General features: G+C 34.8%; 1 protein-coding gene across 6 annotated transcripts in view; it reads left to right on the top strand.

Annotated features, from left to right (window-relative positions):
- ATG4C (autophagy related 4C cysteine peptidase) overlaps positions 1–27,476 on the top strand; it is an 82,888-nt gene that overhangs the window by 44,721 nt on the left and 10,691 nt on the right. For 5 of the 6 annotated variants that reach the window (XM_012442770.3, XM_012442768.3, XM_012442769.3 and 2 more), the window contains exons 7-10: positions 262–398; positions 5,980–6,058; positions 6,717–6,793; positions 13,654–13,773. In XM_012442770.3, coding sequence (XP_012298193.1) covers positions 262–398; positions 5,980–6,058; positions 6,717–6,793; positions 13,654–13,773 — 413 coding nt within the window. Of the gene's footprint in view, positions 1–261; positions 399–5,979; positions 6,059–6,716; positions 6,794–9,656; positions 9,768–13,653; positions 13,774–27,476 lie in introns of those variants that run through there. The other variant, XR_001105779.2, reaches the window with a different exon arrangement.

Raw genomic sequence — 27,476 nt, forward strand, 5'->3', positions numbered from 1 at the left:
TTATAATTTTGAGTTTTACATTTAAGTCTTTAATCCATCTCAAGTTGATTTTTGTATGTGGTATAAGGAAGTGGTCCAGCTTCAGTCTTCTGTGTATGGCTAGCCAGTTATCCCAGTGGTATTTTTAACTTACTAAGACTTTGCTAGTGATGCCGGAGATGGGACGGCTGTCCATTGTGGGGTGGAGGATAAATTTGGGTAAAAATATTTCTGAAAATCACTTTTATAAAATTTAATACATATTCATTATGTTTTTCTCAGTTTACAATTCTGATGTAATTGACAAACAGAGTGCTTCCATGACCTCTGATAATGCAGATGACAAAGCTGTTATTATTCTAGTTCCCGTTAGACTTGGTGGAGAAAGAACCAACACCGACTACTTAGAGTTTGTGAAGGTATGAAATAAGTGCTGAATTTTTTTAAGGCAATACTAGCTAATATGAAAAATATAGAAGTTTTGCAGTCTTTTTTCTATTAAATGAGTAGTGATGATTTTACAGTTGTACATTGTAAAATTTGACATTAGAGATTTTAAATTTCAGTGTTATAAGACTAATGTGAGTTGAAGAGCACAGTGTTTTAAAACAAAATGAAAAGCCTTTTAATTTTTGTAGCTAATCAGGGAGACACAGATACAGCAATAATCATAACCTGTAATATAGTTACAGTTTCATTATTCTTATTTGTAATTTTAAGTATGTATCTTTATTCATAAAACTAGCATTAAACTATATCACATTAATTACCAAAAAAACTCTCTATTACTGCTATGTTATCTTATAATATGTTTGCTGTGACACCATGATGTTAATAAAAGATGAGATTATTTATGTAGATAGAAATAATGAAGATATGAAGATAGTATTTGGAGGGGTTCCAACTTTGTTTTTTTCATCTTAGCCAGTTGAAAATCTGTTCCTTTTTGGGACACATTGTTTGGTTTCTTGTACCAAAAAAACCTGTGTAACTATGTTATCTTGTTTTGGGTACCAAGACACTTACTTAGGATAAAATACCTTTGAAATAGTTTCTGTGATTAAGGTGGAAGTTTTTAGATTATTTTCATAGTTTCAATAAAATTCTTCCCTTTTTTTTTTTTTTTTTTTGAGACAAAGTTTCACTCTTATTGTCCAGGCTGGAGCACAATGGCGCAGTCTCAGCTCACCACAACCTCCATCTCCTGGGTTCAAGCATTTCTCCTGCCTCAGCCTTCCGAGTAGCTGGGATTACAGGCATGCACCACCATGCCTGGCTAATTTTTTGTATTTTTAGTTGAGACTGGGTTTCACCATGTTGATCAGGCTGGTTTCAAACTTCTGACCTCATGATCCGCCCACCTCAGCCTTCCAAAGTGCTGGGATTACAGACGTGAGCCACTGTGCCTGGCAAAATTCTTCACTTTTTAGTAGTCTGTTTTTGCAGCCATAGTTAGAATTCTTCTTCTTCTTTTTTTTTTTTTTGAGATGGAGTCTTGCTTTGTCACCAGGCTGCAGTGCAGTGGTGCGATTGCGATCTCAGCTCACTGCAACCTCTGCCTTCCGGGTTTAAGTGATTCTCCTGCCTCAGTCTCCCAAGTAGCTGGACTACAAGTGTGTACCACCACGTCCAGCTGTTTTTTTTTTTTTTTTGTGTATATATATATATATATATATAAATTTTTTATTTTGAAATCTCCAAAAACCAGAATAATTTTTGTATTTTTATTAGAGATGAGGTTTCACCATGTTAGCCAGGATGATCTTGATCTTTTGACCTTGTGATCTGCCTACCTCAGCCTCCCAAAGTGCTGGGATTACAGGCGTGAGCCACCGCGCTTGTCTGGAATTCTTCTTTAAATGGAGTGTTATGGGATATAGTAATGTTGAAATAAAGTCTGGATCTGTCTTTTATGATTAATAACAATTTGTTCCCTCTATGAGGCATTAATCCCATATTATGGTCTCTATATATTTAGTCAGAACATCTTTCTCAGGCTAGATTGTGCTAATTCTAGAAATCTAGAGCAATTGTTTTTAACATATGATACATGGAAGTTTTTTAGCTGGTATACTGGCTTTTCTTAATAGTTATCCAAGATTTTGGAAGCACATTTGTTACTAATAATAACAATACGGTAATATAGCAGTGACATCTTAATCTTACAAATAAAGGTAAGGTTTTGATGTCTGATATGTATCTTTAGTACAGTTATTGGTGGAATGTGAGAAGCTGTAAGCCACTTCATCTAGAGAATCTGTTGAGGGTTTTGAGACTTCTAACATGTTGTCATCTCCAGGTGGGTTCTAATCAAATCTGAACTGTATTATTTTTGCCTTCTCTACTACCATTTGAAGATTAGAAACCGATCCAGTCTTGAAACTGATTGCTTTAGCCAAAGCTTCATTCCTGGTGGAATGGGCTACAGATGGCTTCTAGGCATGTTTCATCTGGCTGAGGACTTTGCTATTTGGTGATATTGATAGTATTTATCTGATGGTAGCACTGCCTAATGCTCTTGAGTGATTCATGGTTAATAGCTTAACCGTGATTTGTAGTGACATGTAGCATCCTGTATGAGGAGAAGGAAATTTGGTGTGTTTTATTAGCCCTTACTACAGGAGGTTTATTTATTTATATTAATTTTTTAAGGGCCTAGAATGAGGAAAATCCAGTATGTTCTTTTTCTTCAGCAAGACAAATTAGGGCTTTTCTTTTTGTACTGAAACAAACTATGGTAAAGCTGTTAAAGTGAATGAAGCCTCAGTGCCTAACATATAGGAGTTACTCAGTACATATTTTTTAACCCTAATTTGTGCAATATGTTTTGATATAAAGTGATCTCATTTTGCCCTCACAGTAGCTAGGAACTGGATTGTCTTTATGAAACAGAAAAGACATGGAGAAGGTTAAGTGATATATTCAAGTTCAGAAAGCAAACTGGTAGCAGAGACTAGACTTTTCTTGACTCTAAGTTTATTATTTTTCATACTTTTCTCTAAAACATGAACGTTTTGAAAGGTAATATTTCCTTGAGCTTCTACTAACTTGATTTACACCATAGTCCACTGAAGTGCGAGATCAGTGACTGTTGAAACATTTTTATTTTCCAGTGATCAGATAAAAATGGCTGAAATGGTAAGTGGAGGAGGTTATATGATAGGTGTTATGTTTGGCCAGAGGGGATGGTTAAGTCAAACCCCAAATCAGAGCATGGAAAGAGGTATTCACTTAGAAGTGTAAAAGTAATGTGTTCATTAGCCCTGAAAGAAAAATAATTTTTTTCTTTTTTTCGTGTATGGTCAGCCATTGTATTTTTTCCTGTCAAACCAATGTACATTGGTGAGTCTAAAATTTACTATTCAGTTCTAGTTTTCAAATTTATTAAACAAGGTAATGCCACAGTATTTGAGAGATAGTGCCAACATAGCATCCTGCTTCATTGTATGAGAAGAAGGAAATTTGGTGTGTGCTTTATTAGTCCTTACCACAGGAGGTTTATTTATTTATTTATGTTTATATTTTTAAGGGCCTGGAATGAGGAAAGTCCAATATGTTCTTTTTCTTCAGTGAGACAAATTAGCACTTTTCTTTTTGACTGATTACTTCAGTCTTATTTATTGCTTCATGGATACAGCTCAATAAATTTTCACCACTAGATAACTGTGAAGAAGCTCTTTTAGGAACTGAAAAGTGTTTCAATCCAAAGATACAGCCTCTTATACGTAATGGCATTCTAGCTCCTAATCCGCTTCTAAGCGTTTATTGCTAAACCTGCTCTAATGCGTTGCAAGGGAAATACAGATGTCAAGAACCAAAGTCTTTCTTCCATTACTTAGAACCATTCTTTTTCTGAGGAGAGTCAGTGACAATCCTTGCTATATATTTTTTTCTTTCTTTTCTTAGCTGTAAGAGACATAGAACTTTCACTGCCTCACAGGTCTCTATGGTATAAACATTGTATTTCAACTGATCAGATTACCTCAAGTTAAAGTAAGGCACTCTTTAATTTTATTAAGGATTTTTATTTAGGGGGAAATCAGAAGAATTCTTAATTGATAAGTAACTCTATTACTATTTAGTGAGTTTTTTGGTACAATTTTAGCTAAATTTATTTTTTAATTATCTCTAAGATTTTAACCTGATATACCTTCTCTGTTTAATTTAATTTTTTCAGTTGCAGCTCTCCATTTCAGAAAAACCTTTATGATATTTTTACAAGACTGAAAATGTGCAAGGTTGTTTAGAGGGCGTCTGAGTTTATTTTTTATTTTTTATTTTTGCTGCTATAACAGAATACTGGAGACTGAGTAATTTATAGAGAACAGAAATTTATTCTCTCACAGTTCTGGAGGATGGGAAATCTAAGATCAAGGCACTAGCATCTGATGAGGGTCTCCTTATGTGTTCTTACATGGTGGAAGGCAGAAGGGCCAAATGGGGTGAACTCTGTCCTCATGTGGCAGAGGAGCAGGAGAGAGAACCCACTCCTGCAAGTCTTTTATATAGCAACCTTGAACTCATTCATGCAAGTTCTACCCTCATGACCTAAACACCTCCCCCAAGGCTCTAGCTCTTAACACTCTGCATTGGGGATTAAGTTCCCACACATGAATTTTGAAGGGAATAAAGATGTTCAAATCGTAGTGGAGGATTACTTACAACAGTGAGAACTTGAACGACTTAAATATTTATTGTGGAGGTTTTAAATCATTTTGTTGTTGTCATAAAATAGAATATTTTTCAGCTACTACATATTGTTAATATAATATAGATCTCTATTTATTGATAGGAAAAGATATTCATGACATAATGAGCAACAAAAGGTTACAATGGCTTATGTTGTATGATTTCACATATATAACATTGTATTTGTAAATCTGTATATGTATATATGTAATGTAGACAGATGTCAAGAAGGTATTCCCCCACATAGTAATAATGATGAGCTCTGGGTTTTGGAATTTGGGAAAAGTTTTATTTTTTTTCTATATTTTCTATATGTGTATGTGTTCTCTATGGTTTGGTTACTTGTCAAAGGAAAAAGAATATTTGTCTATATATTCTTTATTTGTATATCTTTTAGATTTCAAAACATCTTCTCATTTAAGAGAAGGAAAGCTTAACTATTGTTTAATAGTTTTGGGATTTTATAACCTATAATTTATCATTATTAGTGTTTTATATGATTTATCAAAATTATCGCAGGAACTATTGATAAGACATTAATTGATTACTGGACATTTTAAACTTACTCAATTGGACTTTTTTTTTTTTTCAGGGATTGTTGGCTCTGAGTACGGAGTTTTTAAAAAGATATAGAGTTAATTTGGCCCAACTTAAATAGAGTTCTGCTTAGAATAGATTGCTGAGGGGTGTATTAAAAATTTTATTGTGATGTCCCTGATATTTTATGGTTAGTAAAATAAATTGGCCTTAAATGCAATAATAATAATAATTTTCCTTGGATTAAGTTATTTTCATTACTCTTTATATTTATTTCAAATGAAGTAGGATAAAAAATTTGAGTGAATGGCATTGATTAGAAAATGGCTTTCAGTTTGCAATTCTGACTCAAGGTCCAGTGAAAACAGCAATAAGGTCTAAGAACTATTTTTAGCATTTCAAAAACCCTAATGAAAATTTTACATTGATCACAGTGAGGCTTCACCAGCTAACTAGAAGGCTAAGTGTATTGGCTTTGGCAGGAATTTTATTGCCTTTAGGTGGTAAAATTGATTGTGTCTCTATGTAGTAGTTGTTTAATGTTGTTGAGCAACATGCTGATCAAAATATTTGATTTGTTACGTTAATGTTGAATGATTTAAAGAAAAGGAAGGCAGTTTGTAAGACAAGTGGATTTCAGAACCTGGGTGCAAATGTAATATAAATGATAACTGGTAGTGGTAAATTTGGGAACTACTAATGTTAGTAATTTGTTTCCTTTGAATAATTATCATTTATCTCTTGACTAAATCTGTATTAATTTTTTTTTGGCAGGGCATTTTAAGCCTGGAATATTGTGTGGGTATTATTGGTGGCAAACCTAAACAGTCATATTACTTTGCTGGATTTCAAGGTTAGTGATTTAGTAAAATATATTTCTTCATTGTTTTCTTTTAAAAGTCAGAAAGTTAATATGAGATTATCTAGAAACGGGATGATTAACAGCAAAGCGAGTACCTTATATATTCATCAGTCCTGCTTATAGCCACTCATTTGTCATTTAGTCCACAACATAATTAGATTCTGTAAAATGTATGTTTAATTTCTGTTATTGCATAAACAAGGCATAATTTATTGGTTGCACTAAACTTCAGAAGACATTGCTGCCACATTCTGGCAGTTGCTATTTACATATTTACTTTTTACCGGTTTTAGTGGTGCAAGTTGATGATAAAATGACAAGCAATATGTTCTTCCTGTCAAGATAAAGAAGTGCAATACATTTTTCATATGCAAACTGTAGAATATAATTGTGTGTTTGTGAAAGTAATTTTATCACCAAAAATTAAATGACAGTCTCATCACTTTATAAAAATTCTGCTTATACAAGCATATTTGATTATGCAAAAGTTAATCTAGCCTGTGCAAACCTATGTTTCAGTCAATGAGTATCAGTCTGGCAAGCTGTTACTCCCAGATTTTTTTCAGCTGTTCTACATAGAAATTGGATTGTAAGCAGTGTAATAATAAGGTGTTTTTTGAATTACTTGTCTTCTGTTTTGTCCTTGTAGATGACAGTTTGATTTACATGGATCCTCATTACTGCCAATCTTTTGTAGATGTCAGCATAAAGGATTTCCCTCTTGAGGTACTGTGGATAAAGAGCTGGTACTGTTTTCTTACCTTATGAAGTAAACTAATTATTTAGAGATATGCTAGGTAGCTATGTTTTTATAGTATTATAATTACAGGTTATAATCAATATTTTACTGATTTATAGAACCATAGTTAACACAGTGGTCAAAGGTTAAGTACTTTGTTGTTGAATTTTAATTTATGATATACTTTCTTCTTCATTTATCTTTGTCTCTAACTTGTTAGAAACCCTGGCTGTACTAAAATAAATGATCAAGTCTCCAAGTAATTTTGTATAAAGACAGCTAAACAGTACTGAAGAATTTAAAATGTTAGGCCTGTTTAAAAAAATAAAAGGAAAAATAGAAGGGGATAGATGGGTTAGAGTAACAAAGCGACTTAATGAGATGCTAAATTATTTTGCTTTGAGCACAGTGATTAAATCTTAGCCTTTAGCTAAGAAGTTTTCAAGAGCTTAGTTGGGTTTCTAATTTTTTTTTCAGTTTTCTTTTTTTAATATCTTCTTTATTTTTATATAGTCATTTTGTGATTCAATATTTTAATTCAGAAAAATTTGAGAGTACGTAAATGAAACATGTAGTTATTCCACGGTTTTGTTTTCCCAGTTGATGCTTTTACAGACTAATTTTACAGAATAAAATAATTTAAATCACTTGAGTGTCATGGGTCACTAATTTTCAAGGGCTTGATGAGTTGGAAATGTAGTTGAATACTTTGTTTTAGTAATTGCTTGCTAGCTAATATTAACATCTAATAGTATTTAAGAGGTAGAATATGAAAATAGATCAATCACAAGGTTAAAATCTGGTTCAGAAAGATACATTATAAAACATTTTGGCATCCTTTGTGAACTAATACCTCAATTAAAGTGTAAGCATTTGGAGGCCAGAGTTCAGGTCTACTTTCTTCTTTCATAGTATCTTGTGCCTTAATAAAGATTTGCTAGTTGACTGATTGATACTGGGGAAGGCACTGCAGAATAATTGTGCCATGTGAACCACATTGTAATTCTCTTTCTGTCCTGTGGTCTTGTAGCACTGATTCTTGTGTCCAAGACATTTCCAGTAGATCAGTGCCAAATTGACTGCTTATAAACAGTAGGTACTTGAGATTTAGAAGGAAAATTGTTCTTAGTAATTTAGTATTACCTAAATAAGCAAATTAAAAGATTATTGGTATGATTATTTTGGCCAGTATAAATTATCCATCTGATATTTTGAGAGACTGCAAAGATATCAAGTGAATGAATATCCTGGTTATGTGTATACAATCAAAATTAGAAACGAGGCTTCAGCTCATTATTGGGAGACTGTTGCAACACTCCAGGAGGGAGTTATTAAAATAAAGGTTTGAAGTAGGCTGGTGATAGTAAAAATGGAAAGGAACAATTGATTTTAATATTTTACTATATAAGGTAAAATTTGTTAGAATTGACTTCTTAAATGCACAGAAACATTTCTTATATATTGGAACACTTACATAATGGTTTATAGATGTTATATTTTTGAGATTGTGGTAGAGTATCTTTTTTTTTTTTTTTTTTTTTAATTTGAGACAGAGTTTCACTCTGTCGCCAGGTGCCAGGCGCCAGGCTGGAGTGCAGCGGCACAATCTCGGCTCACTGCAACCTCCACCTCCCGGGTTCAAGCAATTCTCCTGCTTCAGCCTCCCGAGTAGCTGGGACTACAGGCACATGCCACCAAGCCCAGCTAATTTTTGTATTTTTAGTAGAGATGGGGTTTCACCATGTTGGCCAGGATGGCCTCGAACTCTTGACCTTGTGATCAGCCCGCCCAGGCCTCCCAAAGTGCTGGGATTACAGACTTGAGCCACCACACCCGGCTGAGATTGTGGTAGAATATCTTAATCTGTGTGGATTTCTGTTAGAATTTTTTGTTTTTTGGCAATGAAGAGATTTATTTTAGTTAGTAGTATCACTTGTTTTCCTATGAAAGTGTAATATAAAAATTATATAAAGTTGTACAGGAATAAAATTTCAATTTTTGCTTTTTTATCATCTCTTAAGTTTATAATACTCCAATTGAAGGTGTTTTAAGTACCCTGTGTTTACTAACCATCCTCGCTTTGCCATACTGCTTGTATGTTTACATGCTAGTGAAATTTTGTAGTTGATTAATGTAAAAAATTGTATGCATATTCTAAAACCATCCTTATACTTCAATTATTAAAATCACTTTTGTAGGAAACTTTTTGGATCAGTATTTTTTTTGGTTAATAGATGGAAAAATTGAAATCTTGAATCATCAGTTGATTCCACATAAATAATTGCTGGTAGTCCTCTGAGAGTGCCCTAAATCTGATAGATTGTGAAATTTTAAAGAAGTAGGATGATACCAGAATATTTGAGATTGAAGAAGAGATTTAAGCAGATTGCATCTTTTGTTGTTCTTATGGTGTTGAATTCCTACACTTCTAGAATAGAACTGTTAACATTTTGAAACCAAATCAGACTAATTTCTTTCTTTTTTAATGAGCTCTTTATAGGTGCAAGGGACTGTCCTAAGCTCTTTGGAGTCCTCTGTTGAAATCTTTTCTTCTCTGTGGTTCCAAATGCTTTGATTGTATATGTTTGTATTAATGTTTAATTCTTGTGACATTTTCTTCTGAAATAAATTGATATATTATTGAATTTCTATACTAACTTTTAAGAGATTTCCTCATTTTTAGCTATCTCCACTGAGTTTTTAACACATTGGGAAGTGAACATAGGCAGTTATATTTGGATCCTGAGTCTAGTAGTGAAGATATGCCAGGTTAGGACTGAGGAATGGAGCACATGGCTCACTGTGAAGGCAAATTATAATGAATAAACTCACATTGTAATTTTCAAACAGAAAATGGGGTTCAAAGGAGCAGCATGAACAACCTTAAACAAAAGTCATCAAAGAACAACTTGAAATTAGAAGGGAATGAGAAGAGAGCTCAATTGGGCTTTGGCAGTGAGGGTATGTAAGAAAAGCTTTATTAATAAACATGTTAGTTTGTTCTGATTACTGGGTCCCCAATTCCAAGTGTCAGATTTTGGGCAGTGATAACTGTTTTAATCTATCTTGGGAAATTCAGAAGTAGTGGCAGTAAAGCTATTAGAATTATGTGATTTGGGCATCTAGATAGATTGGATGAGTGAATTCATCAGTGAAAGATAATACCCTTTACAAATTATACATGTGAACTGCAGTTAGTAGGAGGTTTTTTTGTGTTGTTCTTTGGGTAGAGGATAGAGTCTTGCTCTGTTACCACTCAGGTTGGAGTGTAGTGTGCAATCACAGCTCACTGTAGCCTTGACCTCCTGGGCTTCAGCAATCTCCCCACCTTAGCCACTCAAGTAGTTGGGACCACAGGTGTGTGCCACCATAGCTGGTTAATTAGCAGTAGGTACTTTTTAGTAAGGATATTCGCTAATAACTGTCTTAGGAAGTTTCATCTAAATCACCAAAATAGCATAGCTGTACCTACAAGCATATGTTTCAGTATTGTTTTTGTATGTTTAGATAATTAGACTTCAATATTCTAAACAATAAGCCTAGAATAGTGCCTGTCATTTTGTAGGTGCCTAATAACTATTAAGACAATTAGTAAATAATGTATCAAAAATGAAATGAATGGGAATTGATTTTCCCTGGCCAGTTTTTCCAGAAACACTGTTACAGAAGTGTATCTAGTGAATACTCCTTAAAATGCATTTGTCAAGTAGAAGCTTCTCCTCTTACCAATCATTAGAATTTTAAAAATAAAAAACTTAAGTGCATAAGCTGAAATAGGAAAATATTTGAAAGTTTAACTTGTACTACAATAGACAATAATTGTGAATTGTAAGTTAATTTGCCTTAGAAACTTCTTGAGTGAACAAAATAATATTAAGTTTAAATGGCTGGGTGCAGTGGCTCACGCCTGTAATCCCACCACTTTGGGAGGCCGAGGCGGGTGGATCACCTGAAGTCAGGAGTTAGGGATAAGCCTGACCAACATGGTGAAACCTTGTCTCTATTAAAAATACAAAAAAATTAGCCGGACTTGGTGGTGTACACCTGTAACTCCAGCTACTCGAGAGGCTAAGGCAAGAGAATTGCTTGAACCTGGGAGGCAGAAGTTGCAGTGAGCAGAGATCGCGCCATTACACTACAGCCTGGGCGACAAGAGTGAAACTCCATCTCAAAAAAAAAAAAAAAAAAGTTTAAATGATATAAAATACCTCTCTATTGTATGAATCCTAGTACTCATGCAGCAATACCCAATAGCAGTTTCAGTGATTAGAGATTTATATCTGTGTTTTTGTGAATATTTTAAAAGTTCTTTGTAGATATTGAAACAACCATGAATAGCAATTTAGCATTTGTTCTTATCTATGATGATTGAGTCAATACAGTGAGTTAGTAATAAGACTATTCTGGTTTAGTATTATTGGTTCCTACATGAAAAGCTTTTTAAAATTTAAAAATTTTTATTTTCTAGAGACGGAGTTTTGTTCTGTCACCCAGGCTGGAGTGCAGTGGCACCATCAGAGCTCACTGGCTCCTCAAACTCCTGGGCTTAAGCAATTCTCCCACCTAAGCCTCCTAAGTAGCTGGGACTATAGGTGAATGCTGCCACACCTGGCTATTTAAAAACTTTTTTTTAGAGATCGGGTCTTGCCATGCTACACAAACTGGTCTCAAACCTCTGTCCTCAGGCAGTTCTCCCGCCTCAACCTCCTGAGTTCCTGGGCACAGGCATGAGCCTGGCTCAAGTTCTTACATGAAAACTTTTATCAGTGCTTCAGTATAATATAGGATACCCTATTAAATGAGTTCAAAAATATATTATTAGACCACGTACAAACTTTTTGGCCCTCCTTCTTATCTCCAGGTAGTAAAAAAGTTAAGAAACATTCCTTGGTATTGTCTTTCGAATGAGCTGGGCAAATGGTTATTTGTAGACACAATGTATGTAGAATAAGTTATAAATATGACCTAGAACTGTGCCATATACCCTAATATACTCATACTCTTGTAAATTGTTAACTAACAAGTTTGTTTAGCTTTTCTACGCTTTTCCAGATCTGTTTTAAATATTTCTTTGCAAACATAACAGTGAAACAATGTTAGGAAAAGTCCAACTAAGATTATATTTGTGTTGACTAGTGCCATGGAGGTTCTAGTTTAGCTAGGTTGAATCTCACTATATAAAGTAAGTTAGCCAAGCATTTTGCAAAAGTCATAGTTTTGTAAACTCATTTTTTGGCCTATATTAACTTGACATATTGTTGGATTTGAATCTAATATGCAGTAGAACTTTTCATTGGGAAAAAAAACCAGCTTGAATCTGTACATTTTGCCTACCTTTTGGTGATGATACGGGATGCAAATTGATATGGGTCACTAGTATGTACAGGGAGAGAAAAGAGTGATTTTAATTGATCTCACCATGAACATAACAAATATGACAACTTATTTTTTCCACATTTTAATAGATAGTATCAGGTTAAAAATCCCTTAGTTTTAGACATTGAATGTAGGGAAACTAAATTTATGAGTTCAAATCCAGCCTACATTCTTTCTTTCTTTTCTTTCTTTTTTTTTTTTTTTTGATGGAGTTGGAGCCTTGCTCTTGTCCAGGCTGGAGTGCGGTGGCATGATCATATCTTACTTACTTCAGCTTCACTTCTGTGCTCAAGCAATCCGCCTGCCTCAGCCTCCCGAATAGCTGGGATTATAGATGGGAGCCACAGCACCCACTTCCTAGATTATTTCTTAATTGAGCTTGTTCTTTAATTCAAAAATTTTTCACACTTGTCTCCCATCTGCTCAGTTCTCTCCCTTTCCCACAAACTGGCTAATTTTTGTATATCCTTAGTTTATTTATACAAATATGAATATGTAGTCTTATGTTCTTTTTAACACAAACTTTTTTTTCTACATACAGCAAAAGACTTGGTCACATCAGTGATTTTTAAGGACAGACTAAGCATTTAAGCATTAAAAAAATATTTTAAACATAGTACTAAAGTGTGATTGTGAAGAACAAAAAGACTGCAATGATTACTTTTATATTCTGCCCTTTTTCTACTTTGGTATTCCCTAAAGATGACAAACTCTACTAATAGCCAAATCCATTAGCAAGACAGTAGAGAAACTAGGGCAGCCTACCCAGCCCATTTATATCTGTGGCACTGTGACTATTGGAGAAAAGTGAACTAAAGAGACAAAAGGACTGATGAGAAGGAGGGCAGGGACTATAATGGAACGGGTTTCACCTGTTCCAGCCTGTTCCCTGAGAATAAATGAGAATTAAAGCACACTAGAAGAGAAAGTTGAAGAATATGCAGTTATGTACTAATTGTGTGAATTGCTAAAACCCTCAAGTTGACCTCTTTTTATGTCAGTATAGAACATTTACCTGAATCTGTGTATTTGTTTAAAAAGTCTTGATATCTTTGTTTAAAGGTTTATAAACGTTAACCCTAAATCTCCAACAAAACAGACTTAACTGCAGTTTAATAGAATTGGTTAACTTGAGTCTAAGCCTTGTATTAGCCTGTGCATGCCTTTTTCATGTTTTCAGGTGTTAGAAATGCATACCACTTTTGACACACTTCCTTTCTTTTGCAGAGTGGCACAAATGTCACATAAGGTTGAGATTTGGTGAATTAAATATATACAAATGTTGGCTCTTGTATTTTACAGTTTTGCAGGATGGGGAGGACCATCTGCATAGGATGAACTAAAGCACCCTTTGGAAATCATGTTTATAGTTATGGAAAAAAAGCTAGATAAAAATTTTAAATAATAGTTTTATACATGCTTGTCTATCAAATAAAGATAAATTAATCCTAAAGAACTTTTAAAATTACAGACATTCCACTGCCCTTCTCCCAAAAAGATGTCATTTCGAAAAATGGATCCTAGCTGTACAATAGGATTTTACTGTCGAAATGTTCAGGACTTCGAACGAGCTTCTGAAGAAATCACCAAGGTACCTTTATTTAAAATATTATAATAATATTTGTAAATGACCTAATTTTATGAGACAACCTATCAGAAGGCAAAAACCTGTAAATTATGATATTTTTGTAAAATTTCCTCTTGAATGTTATTAGGAGTGTTGTGAACTGAAAAATAAAGCTATTTGAGGAATCTTAGCGTTTGAGCCAAATGAAATCAACTAGTGACCAGTTGAAAGTATTGACTGGTCCACTAGGTGGCACTGTTGAAATAAAAATCCTTTTGGAAACTGTAGATCAGTGCAAGCAATTAGGTTATATTTTATTTGAAGAAGATTTTAAAAGGGCAGTCCCTTAGGGGTAGAAAAAAATTAATGAAGTATTTGATGAAGCCAAATTGTGCATTATTTCTTGTTAGTCCAAGTGCTTCTTTGATTTTTTTAAAAAGAGAAATGGTATTTTTGGATTTCTCAGAGCTGCTTTATCAAATGAGCTGTGTTGTTACCTTCCAATAAGCTTGTCTAATCTGATCTATTCTACTTATAGGATTGTTGAAAGAGGTTTATTTAACTTCTTCTCATTACGTTTAAAATTCTACCTTTTTTTGGTCCTTGAGTACTGCTAAAACATTTATGGAACCTTAATATCTGTCTATATTTAGTACTTCAGAAAATGAAAAAAAGACTACCTTTTAAAGAAGGAAGCATAGTTGGATAGCTTTCTTTATTAGTATCAATAGTTAGGCTATCATTTTATGGTAAGACCAATACTAGTCATTTTTGGGAATTCTTTTTTTTTTTTGAAACGGAGTATCGTTCTGGTTGCCCAGGCTGGAGTGCAATGGTGTGATCTCCACTCACCAACCTCCGCCTCCTGGGTTCAAGTGATTCTCCTGCCTCAGCCTCCCGAGAAGCTGGGACTACAGGCATATGCCACCATGCCAGGGTAATTTTTGTATTTTTAAAAGAGACAGGGTTTCTCTGTGTTGGTTAAGCTGGCCTCAAACCACTGACCTCAGAATTCTTAACAGGAGCTCATATATAATAGTAACTTATTACTGCTTTATTTCCAGTTACTTTTATTTAGGAAAATGGACATAGTAAGTTGAAATTTTATTTTTACAATGTAAAAATGGAATGATAAAGTTAAATAAATGTTTCATATAAGCTAGGTTTAGTTTACTTGAACTGCCATATGAAAGAGGAAATTTAACAGGAATATGATGGAAAAATGAGTAACGAAAGGAGCAAATGAGATATGTGGAAACAATTCCATATTCTTTACTTCTCACAGTTGTTCTCTTTTCATTCTCCTTTTTCAACATGGAAGGCCAGGTGAGCATAATAAAATATGTATTTTTCATTTTTCCTCCTATTACTGCAAATTAGTATATGCATTTGTATATTTTAGTTTGACAGTTTTTTGTCTTTATAAAGTATCATGTATATACTAAAGTATACAAATACAGATAATATTGTGATATTTATTGATGTTGATGAACATTTTGCATTAAAAAGTCCCATTTCTCTGTTTCTATTCATTTATTTTCTATCTGGATTAAAATGAATATGTTTAAAACAGTAAATCAGTTTACTCCTGGAATAGAAACAAACCAAATTATTATTACCAAATTAAAAAAACCCCAAAATTCACAAATGAATTATGTGTTGATATTTTCTAATTAAAGACAGTTATTATGGCTTTTACATTGGAAAAATACCTAGAAATTATTACTCTTGAACATCAGAATAATATGCATTAAGGCAGAGAAAAATTATACTGAAATGTCTTTTGGAAGTACTGAGAATTTTGTAAGAATAAATTAACTTTGCTTTAATAATAGTGTTCTTCTGGAATCAATAGGTTTTTGTAGCAGTATCAAAAACTCATCATGTCAATTAATAACACCATCAGTTTCTTTTGCGCAGGAGGTTATAAGTTAAGCACTTGCCTTTTTTTCTTAAAAACTGAATTTGGCAGTTTTAGTTCAACCATTTTTTTTAACCTTCAAAAATTAAAATAACAAAATTATTTGTTTCTATATATCTTTTCAGTTTTCTCATTTTGAAAATAAAGCTGGTAGTCTAGAGTCTCATGTTTAATCCATAATACCCTGTGAATGAATAACTCATGCTATATGATTTTAAAATATTAATAAAAATTGTTAAACCAATTCAGTGTTTAGCAGAGTTCAATCTAGCAAGTATCTGCATAGCTATCATATACAGAGCATAAAATGACAAAGATACAATCTCTGCTTTTGAACAAAGTATAAAGCTTCCAATCTCAAGTAACATTTATGCTTCAGGAGGGGGAATAAGACACGTAGACATATATTACATTGAATATGATGTGTCCATATGGAAATAGAAATAAATTGATAGGGGAAAGAACAGGGTTGAAATGAGAGAGATGTCACATCTAAGTCAAAGTACTTTATTGTGATGGTCATATTTAAGAAGGGTTTAAAGTATAGGCTTAATTTCCACTGGCTTAGGGAAAGAGAGGGTTACTTCAAGCTGAGGAAGTATGGAAAAGAAAAGTATAGAAGGAAAGTGGAGAGTTAGTCTAGAGAATGGCAAGTAGTCCAACTTGGTAGGTGCCAAGGCTTCATATTAGGCAGGATTTCTGCTTCTGACTGCCTGAATCAGAATCCCTAGAGGTGTGGCCTGGGAGTCTCCATTCCTAACAAGCCTCCCACACAATCTTGTGTTCCAAATTTGAGAACCACTGGCATAAGACAGGGCAACCCAAAATGTGACACTTGATGTTTTTAGGTGGCACTAGGACAAACATTTTAATACTTATATTAACTGGCATATTAAATGTGTGATTTATTGATTTGTACAAGGCTATTTAAGTTAAAAATGATGAAAAATCTTCATTAATCATGATAGAGATGGCTATATAACAAAAAATGGTGAAAGAGGTAGATAAGTCTCTAAGTTTAGGGAAACTGCTATAGGAAATACTGAAGGAAGAGGCTAGAAAAGTAGATTAGAATAATACTATGGAGAGTCTTGAATTAAGGCTGAAGAAATAGTACTTTAGTAATATGTTGATTTTGTTAAATTAATTTTAAAATTTCAGGCATACAGAAATATAGAGAATAATATAGTAAATACCCATGTGTTAACCACTGAGCTTAAGAAAATTAGGCATATAATTAGAAAGATAATACATACCAATGTGTTATCTTTCACCAATCTTAGTCCTTTTCTTCCCAATGGCAATCACCATCCTGAATTAGTGTATCATACCCATATTTTATATATCCATAAACAACACATAGTTTTACATTTATTAAATTTTTTGTTAATGATATTTTTATATAAAGATATATATATTCATCTGCAACATTTTTATTTAAAAGTGACTTAGAGGCCGGGCGCGTTGGCTCACACCTGTAATCCCAGCATTTTGGGAGGCTGAGGCAGATGGATCATGAGGTCAGGAGACTGAGACCATCCTGGCCATGATGAAACCCCATCTCTGCTAAAATACAAAAAATTAGCCAGGTGTGGTGGTGTGTGCCTGTAGTCTCAGCTACTCAGGAGGCTGAGGCAGGAGAATCGCTTGAATCTGGGAGACAGAGGTTGCAGTGAGCCAAGATCGTTCCACTGCACTTCAGCCTGGCGAAAGAGCAAGACTGTCTCAAAAAAGAAAGAAAAGTGACTTAGAGGTTATCTATGTAACCATACGTGTTGCTCTAGCTTATTCATTTAAACAGCTGAATAGTAGTTCATTGTATAATATATTCTTTTTATTTAAACTTTCTTTGGTTGATGGTCATCTGGCTTGTTTCTGAGAACGTAAAATTCCTTGTTTTATTTGTTTAATTACAAATAATGTTTTAAATAATATTCTACGTATCTCTTTGTGCATGGATAATATTTTAACTAGGGTTACGTTAGATATACTAGATACATCACAGTGGAATTTCTGGGTCATAAGATAAGCATATTTTTAGATTTGCTCTCCAGAGTGATCATGCCAAGCGGTATATAAGAATTTCTTACCGTCCTTATCAACACTTGATATTGTCAAACTTTAAAATTTTTAGCCAGTCTCATCAATATGAATCATACTTCTTTGTAGTTTTAATTTATATTTCCCTGATTGATACTAAGGTTGAACATTTAATCAAAGTTTATTGGCCCATTTGTTTCCTCTTTTGTGAATTTCCCATTCATTCTTTTTCTCTGTTTTTCTATAGGGCAATTTGATATGAAGGAAATCTTTATAATTCTAGATACTACTGCTTTGTTGGCTTTATATGTTACAAATATATTCTCCTAGGCCACTATTTTTACTTCTTAATTGTGCCTTTAATTTTAATATAGTCAAATTAATAATACTTTCATGGTTTTTGAAGTTTGCATCAAAGAAATCTTTAATAAACAAAAGTTATAAACATATTATCCTATACTCCTTCTAGAAGTTTTATGTTTCACATTTAGAACATGTATATGTTTTATTTATTTTTATTTTTTTGAGATGGAGTCTTGCTCTGTCACCCATGCTGGAGGGCAATGGCTCAATCTCGGCTCACTTCAACCTCTGCCTCCCGGGTTCAAGCAATTCTTCTGCCTCAGCCCCCCTAGAAGCTGGGATTACAGGCGTGAGCCACCACGCCCAGCTAATTTTTGTATTTTTACTAGACACGGGGTTTCATCATGTTGGCCAAGCTAGTCTGAATTACTGACCTTAGGTAATCCTCCCATGTCGGCCTTCCAAAGTGCTCGGATTACAAGCATGGGCCACTGCACCCAGCTTAGAACTTGTTTATGTTTTAAAGTAGGTGTCTTCTTTTTTCCTCACATGGACAAATGGTTATTTTAGCATCATTTATCAAAGAGTCTAATTTTTCTTCATTGATTTGTAATGTCTTCTTCAAGGATCTAGATTAGTACAGAAGCTGTAGAATTAAAATTGTGGGAGGAAGTACTTTGAGAAAGTTTGTGAAGGTACAATCAACAAGACAGCCACTCAGAAAGTGGTAAGGGAAAGAGAGACCTCACAGACAAGTCTGTTTTACATCTAGGTGACCAGGAGAATAAATTCATAGTTCATTAATATGGTCATTCATTTAGTCAACAAATACTTGAGTGCTTTCATTCCTATAACTCCACCTCTTCAAGGTCACTAATGACTCTACATTGCTAAGTCCATTGGTCGAAGCTCAGGGTTCATCCTAATTGTAATAACAGAAGCATTTGATGTAGGTGAACATTCACTCCACCCTCATACACCTTCTTCACATTGGCTTCCAGGACACCAAACTCTTGTTTTTTCTCATTCTTCACTGGTTGCTACTTCTTTAGTCTTCTTTGCCTGCTTTCTTCCCCAACCTGTTAGTGTTAAAGTAGCTTAGGGCTTAGCCTTTAGTTTGGATAACTTGTTTTTTTTTTTTTTTTAAGACTAGTCAAGTGCAGTAGTGAGAAGGGGGGAAAGAGTAGAACAAGGAGTTTGATCTGTAACTGACTGTGAACAATCAATTGAGATAACTCACTACCTTCGGACCAGCCAGTTTGGATAACTTCTTTATCTTGATGACCTCATCCAGTTGTATAACTTTAAACATCACTTATAATCCAAGATCATATATTTAACCCAAAATTATTTTCCAGATTTTAGATTGTAATGTCCAGTCGCTATTCAGTGTCCCTTATATGTCTGGTGTGCGTATCCAAAATCAAATTCCTGATCTTCCTTCTCAAGCCTGTTTCGCTTACAGTTTTCCTTATCTCGTTTGATGGCAAATTTATCCATTGTCTACTCAGACCAAATCCTTGGACTATTCTTACCTCCCTTCTCTCTCTCACATCTCATAACCAATTATATAGTCAAAGTAGATCTAGAATCAGATCAGTTTTCACTACCTCCCCTACTGCTCTTGCAACACTGGCCTGAGGCACTATCGTTACTTCAGTAATCTTTTATGTAGTTTCCAAGCCTCACTTCCCTGTCTCTAGCTGGTTCTCAATTCAGCAGCCCTGGGTGATTCTTTTAAAACATATCATACTGGGCAGGGCGAGGTGGCTCACACCTGTAATCCCAGCACTTTGGGAGGCCGAGGCAGGCAGATCACCTGAGGTCAGGAGTTCAAGAGCAGCCTGGCCAACACGGTGAAATTCCGTCTCTACTAAAAATACAAAAATTATCCGGGCATGGTGGCATGCACCTGAAGTCCCAGCTACTCCGGAGGCTGAGGCACAGAATCGCTTGAACCCAGGAGCCAAGATTATGCCATTGCACTCCAACTTGGGCGACAGAGTGAGACTTTGTCTCAAAACAAAATAGAACAAAAAAGGCATAAATCATACTGAAGTATTGAGAATAAATGAAAAACAGAAACCATTAGTCAAAGCACTGACATATTCTAAAGCATCTAGAACAGTGCCCAGCTCATAGTAAGTGTTCAGTTTGTTGAATGACTGTCTGGAGCTGGATATGAAATGGTAAACAAGATAGTTGTGACTCCTGGCTTCATGAACTTACAATCTAGTGGATATTGAACACACAAATATATAACAAAAATTAAAAGTTTGATCAAGAAGAAAGTACAGTGTCATGAGAAAGAAAAATAGAATAGACATAATTTGGGGAGTGTAAAAAACATTGAATAGTATATATTCACTGCATTTTCTGGAAAGATCTTAACATGTCCATGAAAGTTGCCCTATTTAAATCCACCATACAATAAGTAAGAAATCACCAGGAGGAGAGTGAATGTGTCCTTCTAATCATAATGGACCTAATTAACAGAGTCTCATGTCTTGCTTTAAGACTCCTGGAAGACTTGAATTGGCAGTAGGTAAAGTGAACAATAGAGTTTGGCATGATAGGGAAAGCAGAATTTCAAGTCGGCTTAAGAGTAATCTTTTATTTTGTTGAAATGGTCAACCGTGGAAATCCCTGTGGACAGGGAGGCAAATGGTCTGGGAGAGTTGAGAGTGGAAAATTTGAAGGTCAGTTGAATATGATGAAGTCAGGTTTACTGGGAGTGCCTCCAAAACAACCATTCTTCCTTTTTTCCCCTTTTTCAGACTTCAGTGCCTCTGTGGAATAGTTCTGTTTAACACTGTCTCTAATCTTTCTATTAATAATCTTCCTCCCTACTTCCCCTCATATCTGAGTAGTTAATTATGTTGCTGAAATTTTTTATGTCCTTTTTTCTTTCTTACATGGTTTTTAAATTACAGAAAGACATGTTACAAAATTCTCCAATTGTGATGGTAGGGTTGTCTGTTTCTTCTTTATTTTTTTGTTTTATACATTTCAAGGCTTTGTTATTAGTTACATACAAACTTAGGACTGTTAGGTCTTCCTGTTGAAGTATAACTTTTATATGTTCTTCTATCTCTTAGTAATATTTCTTACCTTAAATTCTGTTTTTGTACTTTGTGTCATCAAAAACTTGAATCCTGTAGGATTTTAAATTCTACAAGACATTGTGTTTTGAAGAGTCAGTATTAACCTTTTGGATGCCCTTCATTTTTTTCCTGTTTAACTCTGCTTCCTACTGGGATCATATCACTTGTCTCTGAAGAACTTTCTTTTTTGTTGTTGTTTGTTTTTTGAGATGAAGTCTTGCTCTGTCACCCAGGCTGGAGTGCAATGGCATGATCTCAGCTCACTGCAGCCTCCACCTCCTGGGTTCAAGTGATTCTCCTGTCTTAGCCTTCCGAGTAGCTGGGATTACAGGTGCCCACTACCATGCTTGGCTAATTTAGAACTTGCTTTATTATTGCTTTTAGTGCCATTACCTGGTGATAAATTCTGTAAGCTTTTGTTTGAACACATCTTTATTATGCCTTCATTTAAAAATGGAAACAATAGCAAATTTATAGAAAAGTTGTAAATATAAAGCAAAAAAAAATTTTTTTCCCTGAACCTTTTGAAAATAAGTTGCTAGCATGATGCCCCATTACCCTTGAATAGTTGAGTGTGTACTTCTTACAAATAAGGACATTCTCCTACATAACCACAATATAACTATCAGAATCAGGAAAGTAGCATTGTACATTATCACCCTTTAATCCCCAAGAAACCATTCAGGTTTCACTAGTTGTCCCAGTAATGCTCTATGTAGCAAAAAGATTGAGTTTATAATAATATGTTACATTTGTACATCTTAAATCTCCTTTAATCTAGAACAGTTCATCATCTTTTTGGATTTTCACATATTTTTGAAGATAACAGGATACATGTTCTTTAGTATTTTTACAGGACACTTTTGAAAATTTTGTAGATTGTCCTCTCAATTTGGGTTTGTCTGTACAGTTTCCTCATGAATTTCAGGTTATGCATCTTTGCCAGATACATCACCAAAGTGATGCTATGTTCTGGCTGCTTCCTGGTGATTGGCATGTGATTTTTATTGTCTCTTTATTGGTGATGCTAACTTTGACCCCTTGGTTAAGGTGACGTCTGCTATTCCATTATGATGCTCCTAATTATTATATTAATAAAATTTTGTTTTAGCTATTTCTTTTAAGGTGTAAGATGTGACTATAAACTAAAAATATTTTTAAAATTTATAACACAAAAGTTTTATTTCTGTATGTTATTAGAATTTTACCATGGGTACTATTTAGAGAGAGACATGGGATTAGAGTTTTATCTTCTATCCGTCCGAGGAAACTATGGTACTTAAGTAAATTACGTAAGTAAAGTAAAATAAAACAAATAAAAATAATTCGGTTATTATATAAATGACAACTTCATTTTCTTGGGTGCTTAGCCTCAAAACTGGAATCCTTGCTCTGTCTCACGAACCCCATGTCTTACACATCAGCAAATCCCATCATCTCTTCTTTAAAATGTACTTAGAATTTGATAATTTCTCACCACTCTCATTATTACCCTGGCCCATCATCACATCTTCCTTGAGATTATTGCAGTAGCTTCCTAACTGATGTCCCTTGCTCCATCTGTAGTCTAGAATCAACATAGTCACCAGAGTGATTTTGTTTAAAATGTAACTAAGATTGTGTTAATTTCTATTAAGAACCCTACAGTAGATTTTTAACTCATTCAGAGTAAAAGCCCAAACTCTTACAGTAGATTTTTAACTCATTCAGAGTAAAAGCCCAAACTCTTACAAACTCATAAGGCTTTATATAAATGTAATCTCTGCTTCTCATTGCCGGCTTGTTGAGCTCATTCCCTACCATTCTTCCATAACTCTCTTGAGTCCAGCCTCACTAGTCTCCTTTAAAATGATCAGTGCTCCCCTGTTTCAAGGATTTTGTTTCTTTCCTGTGGCTGGCATTCTCTTCCTACAGATATTCTCATGGTTCTCTCCCTTCTTTCAGATCTTTACTCAAGTGTCACCTTATTAGGCCTTCCCTGGCCACCGTTTATACATTTGTAATTCCCCTCTTTCATTGTTTTATTTTTCCTCTTAGCACATATCACTATATGTGTATATTCTGCTGTATCATATATATACATGTTCTGTTTATTTATCATCTGTTTATTCCACTGGAATGTCATCTCAACAAAGGAAGGATTTTGTTAGTTTTGTTTATTTTTGAATCCCCAGTTCTTAGCACTGGATATCACACTGTAGAAGTTCAGTAAATAATATTCGTTGAATGGAGAAATGAATTAAAGAGACTTGGCCAGGCACATTGGCTCACACCTGTAATCCCACCACTTTGGGAGGCTGAGGCAGGTGGATCACGAGGTCAGGAGTTTAAGACCAGCCTGGTCAAGATGGTGAAACCCCATCTCTACTAAAAATACAAAAATCAGCTGGGTGTGGTGGCAGCCACCTATAATCCCAGCTACTCAGGAGGCTGAGGCAGAGAATTGCTTGAACCCAGGAGGTGGAGGTTGCAGTGAGCCAAGATGGCGCCGCTGCACTCCAGCCTAGGTGACAGAGTGAGACGCTGTCTCAAAAAAAAAAAAAAATGAAGACTTCGTTATAAGGTTGTCTTAAAATTAGTAAAGAGGTCAATGATTGAGTTATAGAAAATCTACAGTGTGCTTTTACCTAGTTCTTCTAGTTTCCTTAAATTGCTGTGGATTTATCTTAAAACTTGCAATAGTCCTTTTACTTAATGCACAACTCAAAATATGTTTTGTTCAAAAAATTAATTTTTACATTTATCAAAGTGGTACATACCCTAACTTTAAATATTGAAATTGCAATAAAAGACTTATGCTGAAAATCAGGAGTCCCTTGTCATGTTACTCCCCATCCGAAGAATACCTCCTCAGAGATAGTCTCTTTTAACTATTTATTTAGAATTTTACCTCTGCATTTCTAAGAACGATAAGTCTTCCCTTAACATCATTGATAGGTTCTTGGAAACTGTGACTTTAAGTGAAATGATATAAAATGGAACCGGTTTTACCATAGGATAATTGATATAAACAAGAGTTAAGTTTCTAAGACATATTTCTTGTCACAGAAGCATCACCAAACTTCCAAATAAAGATTTAAATACTTCTAATATTAAACATTGAAATAAATGTGAGCTGTACTTACATTTAAGAAAGATTAAGGTATTTCACAGACATGACTGAACATTTTAAAAAAATAAATAGCTACAAAGAGAACTAAGGAAATGAAAAAAGGAGTGGGAGTACTGACTCCAAGAAGAACAAAGCTTAGAAAAAAAGAAATGTAAGGTAATTGTTTATCTTACACTTGTTGGTGGATCAGTGAGCAATAGCAGTCATGGTGGTGGTAGGTTAAATCAAGCAATAGTTTGCAAAGTGAAAATTGTAAGGAACACCTCCTACCATAATGTATTTCCAGAACAATCACAGATCTGGCAGGCTTACTGAGCACTTTGTCACCATGTGTTTATTGTCATGCATTTATATGATTGTTGTATACCTTATACATTTTTATTTGGCAATAATTTGTATTCATTCATTCATTCATTTTTTCATTCTCCAACTGGCTTATTCAGTTCAGGTTGTAGGTGGCCAGAGATAGTTCTGGAGGCTCAGGATGCAAGGTGGGAAGCTACCCAGCATAGGGTGTACTCACATACACCCCACTATTTGCCCAGACTGGATTGGTGCAGACACACCAGTTCACCTCATGTACACATGTTTGGGATGTGAAAGGGAACCAAAGAACCTGAGGAAACCGCCTCAAACAGGCATGAGGAGAACATGCAAACTTCACACAAATAGTGGCTCTGGCTGGAAATTGATTTCATGAATGTTATAATCACACAGCGTTGACTGAAATGATTATTTGGGGACCTGCTGTAATGTGCTTATTGTGCAATTTCTTGATTAGTCCATTGTAGACATTCTTTATTATTTTTTAGTTATAGTATTTGAGGATTTAACTCTCTTCCCACACTCCTTTACCCTGTTTTCTCCTCCTCCCAGCCATACTCCCAGTACAGGTATAACACAGATTTCGGTTAGTCGGTGTTCAGTGTTCACATTATGCCTCCATAATATTGTTCACTAATCACATAATATGCTATGATTGCATTTATTTTTTCCTATCCTTTGTACTTCTTTTCTTTCTTTCTTTCTTTTTTTTTCTGATACGGAGTCTTGCTCTGTTGCCCAGGCTGGAGTGCAGTGGCGCTATCTCGGCTCATTGCAACCTCCGCCTCCTGGGTTCAAGCGATTATCCTGCCTCAGCCTCCTGAGTAGCTGGGATTACAGGCATGCGCCACCACACCTATCTGTATTTTTGTATTCTTAGCAGAGACAGGGCTTCACCATGTTGGCCAGGCTGGTCTCAAACTCTTCACCTCGTGATCCACCTGCCTCAGCCTCCCAAAGTGCTGGGATTACAGGTGTGAGTGACCACACCTGGCCCATCCTCCTTTATATTTCTTAGAATTAGTACTCCTTCCCCTTTTTCATTTCCTTTGTTCTGTTTTTACCTGTTTATTTTTTTCTAAATGTTCAGTCATATCTGTCAACTGCCTAGTGGTAAGTTTTTCATAAGTATTAATGTAGGAAAATATCTCTTTTTTTCTGGAGATTTGCTTGTTTCTGTTTTTGTTCACTCTTGCCTTAACTCTTCTCTAGGCCTGGTGCAGAGTGGTCAGTTTGGAACGTCCTGATGCCACTTTCCATATTTGATCTCCTGTCTTCTGAGTCTTTTAGTTTATTCCTTTCTCTCGCTAGGGCATATTTTCTAGCACCTTCCTAAGAAAAAGATGCATAGATGGCAAATTTTTTTAAATTCCTGCATGTCGTCGACCAGCTTTATCTTTTAATTTCTTGATAATTTAATTGGGTACAGAATTCTAAAATGAAAATAATTTTTCCCTGAACTTTAGCGGCATTGTTCCACTCCCTTCTAGCATTTAGTGTTGTTGAGAAGTTCAATATCATTCTGCATTATTTTCCTCCAAATGAAAATTTTTTTTTCTCTGAAAATTTTCAGGTTGGAATCTCAGCTCCATCACCTAATTGCTGTGTATCTTTATGCACATTGCTTCACTTCTTTGTGCATCGGTTTTCTCATGGAATGAAAATACTGATCGCTACCTTTCTCTGTAACATCATTATGAGGAGTAAAGATTTAATAGACTAGTGCTTGGTTTATGGTAGCACTAAAGTATTAGCTATAATTATTACTGTTATTTTTATTTTTGGGTCAGGGTCTTGCTCTGTTGCCCAGGCTTGAGTGCAGTGGTACAATCATAGGTCACTGCAGCCCTGACCAATTGGGCTCAAGCAATCCTCCCACCTCAGCCTCCTGACTAGCTGGGACCACAGGTGTGTACCACTACAACAGCTAATTTTTACATTTTTTGTAGAGACGGGATTTCACTATGTTGCCCTGGCTGGTCTTGAACTCCTGTGCTCACATAGTCCTGCCTCAGCTTCCCAGAGTGCTGGGGTTACAGGCGTGAGCCAGCAATAATTATTTATCCCTAATATCTTCATTATGTATCTTGGTTTGCATTCTTTGTCATTGATCGTCTTGCCTTTTTTCATTAGGGGAAATTTCCTTGAAATTAAAAATAATTGTTTCTTCTGTTTTCTTTGTTCTTATCTTCTGGAACTCTTATTATACAGGTTGGACCTTCTGAATTGCTCCCTAATTTTTCTCTTTTTGCCTTCTATTTCCCATGTCTTCATATATATTTTTTGTACTGGAAGATTTCTTGTACTTTACCTTCTACCTATTCTGTTCTTAAATTTCAATTAGGATTACTTCAGTTTTCAGTTGTTACTGATATTTTTTTCTATTTCTTTTCCGTAGTATTCTTTTATTTTTTATGGATGTATTTTCTCTTTTCCCCTATAAAATTAATTACAGTAATTTTGAAGTTTTCTTCTGTTTCTTTTGTTGTTTATGCTTCCTTCTGGGCTCTTTTATGGTTTTGTTTTTTCTTTTAATCATCAGGTTTTCCCTTAGATGCTTTCTCCCAAATGACTAGTGACCTTCTTTCTGTTTAATAATGAGGCACTAAAAAGCTGAGTAGAAGCTCTGTGTGTTTGACCTTGGCTTTTTAGCTGTTAACTTCCATACTAGGATGATCATGTAATGAGCTTGCCTTTTTGTTGGGTGACTCTCAGATGTTAATAAGGGGTGGTCTTTTCTCTAGAGTTGTTTTGTTTTCTCAAAGAAAAGTTCTCCCATCTCTTAAGAGCCTGACGAATGAATATTTGTTGTCTGCTTGTGCTCCAGGAGCAGGAAGTGAAGGATACTGAGGACCCTATAGTTTCCTATTTTTAGACTGTCACTTAATTACTCAGCTTCTGAAGTCATCACTGTGTCTGGTGT

The sequence above is a fragment of the Aotus nancymaae genome, unplaced genomic scaffold (assembly GCF_030222135.1).
Source record: "Aotus nancymaae isolate 86718 unplaced genomic scaffold, 86718_ANA_hifiasm-v0.15.2.pri h1tg000007l, whole genome shotgun sequence".
NCBI lineage: Eukaryota > Metazoa > Chordata > Mammalia > Primates > Aotidae > Aotus > Aotus nancymaae.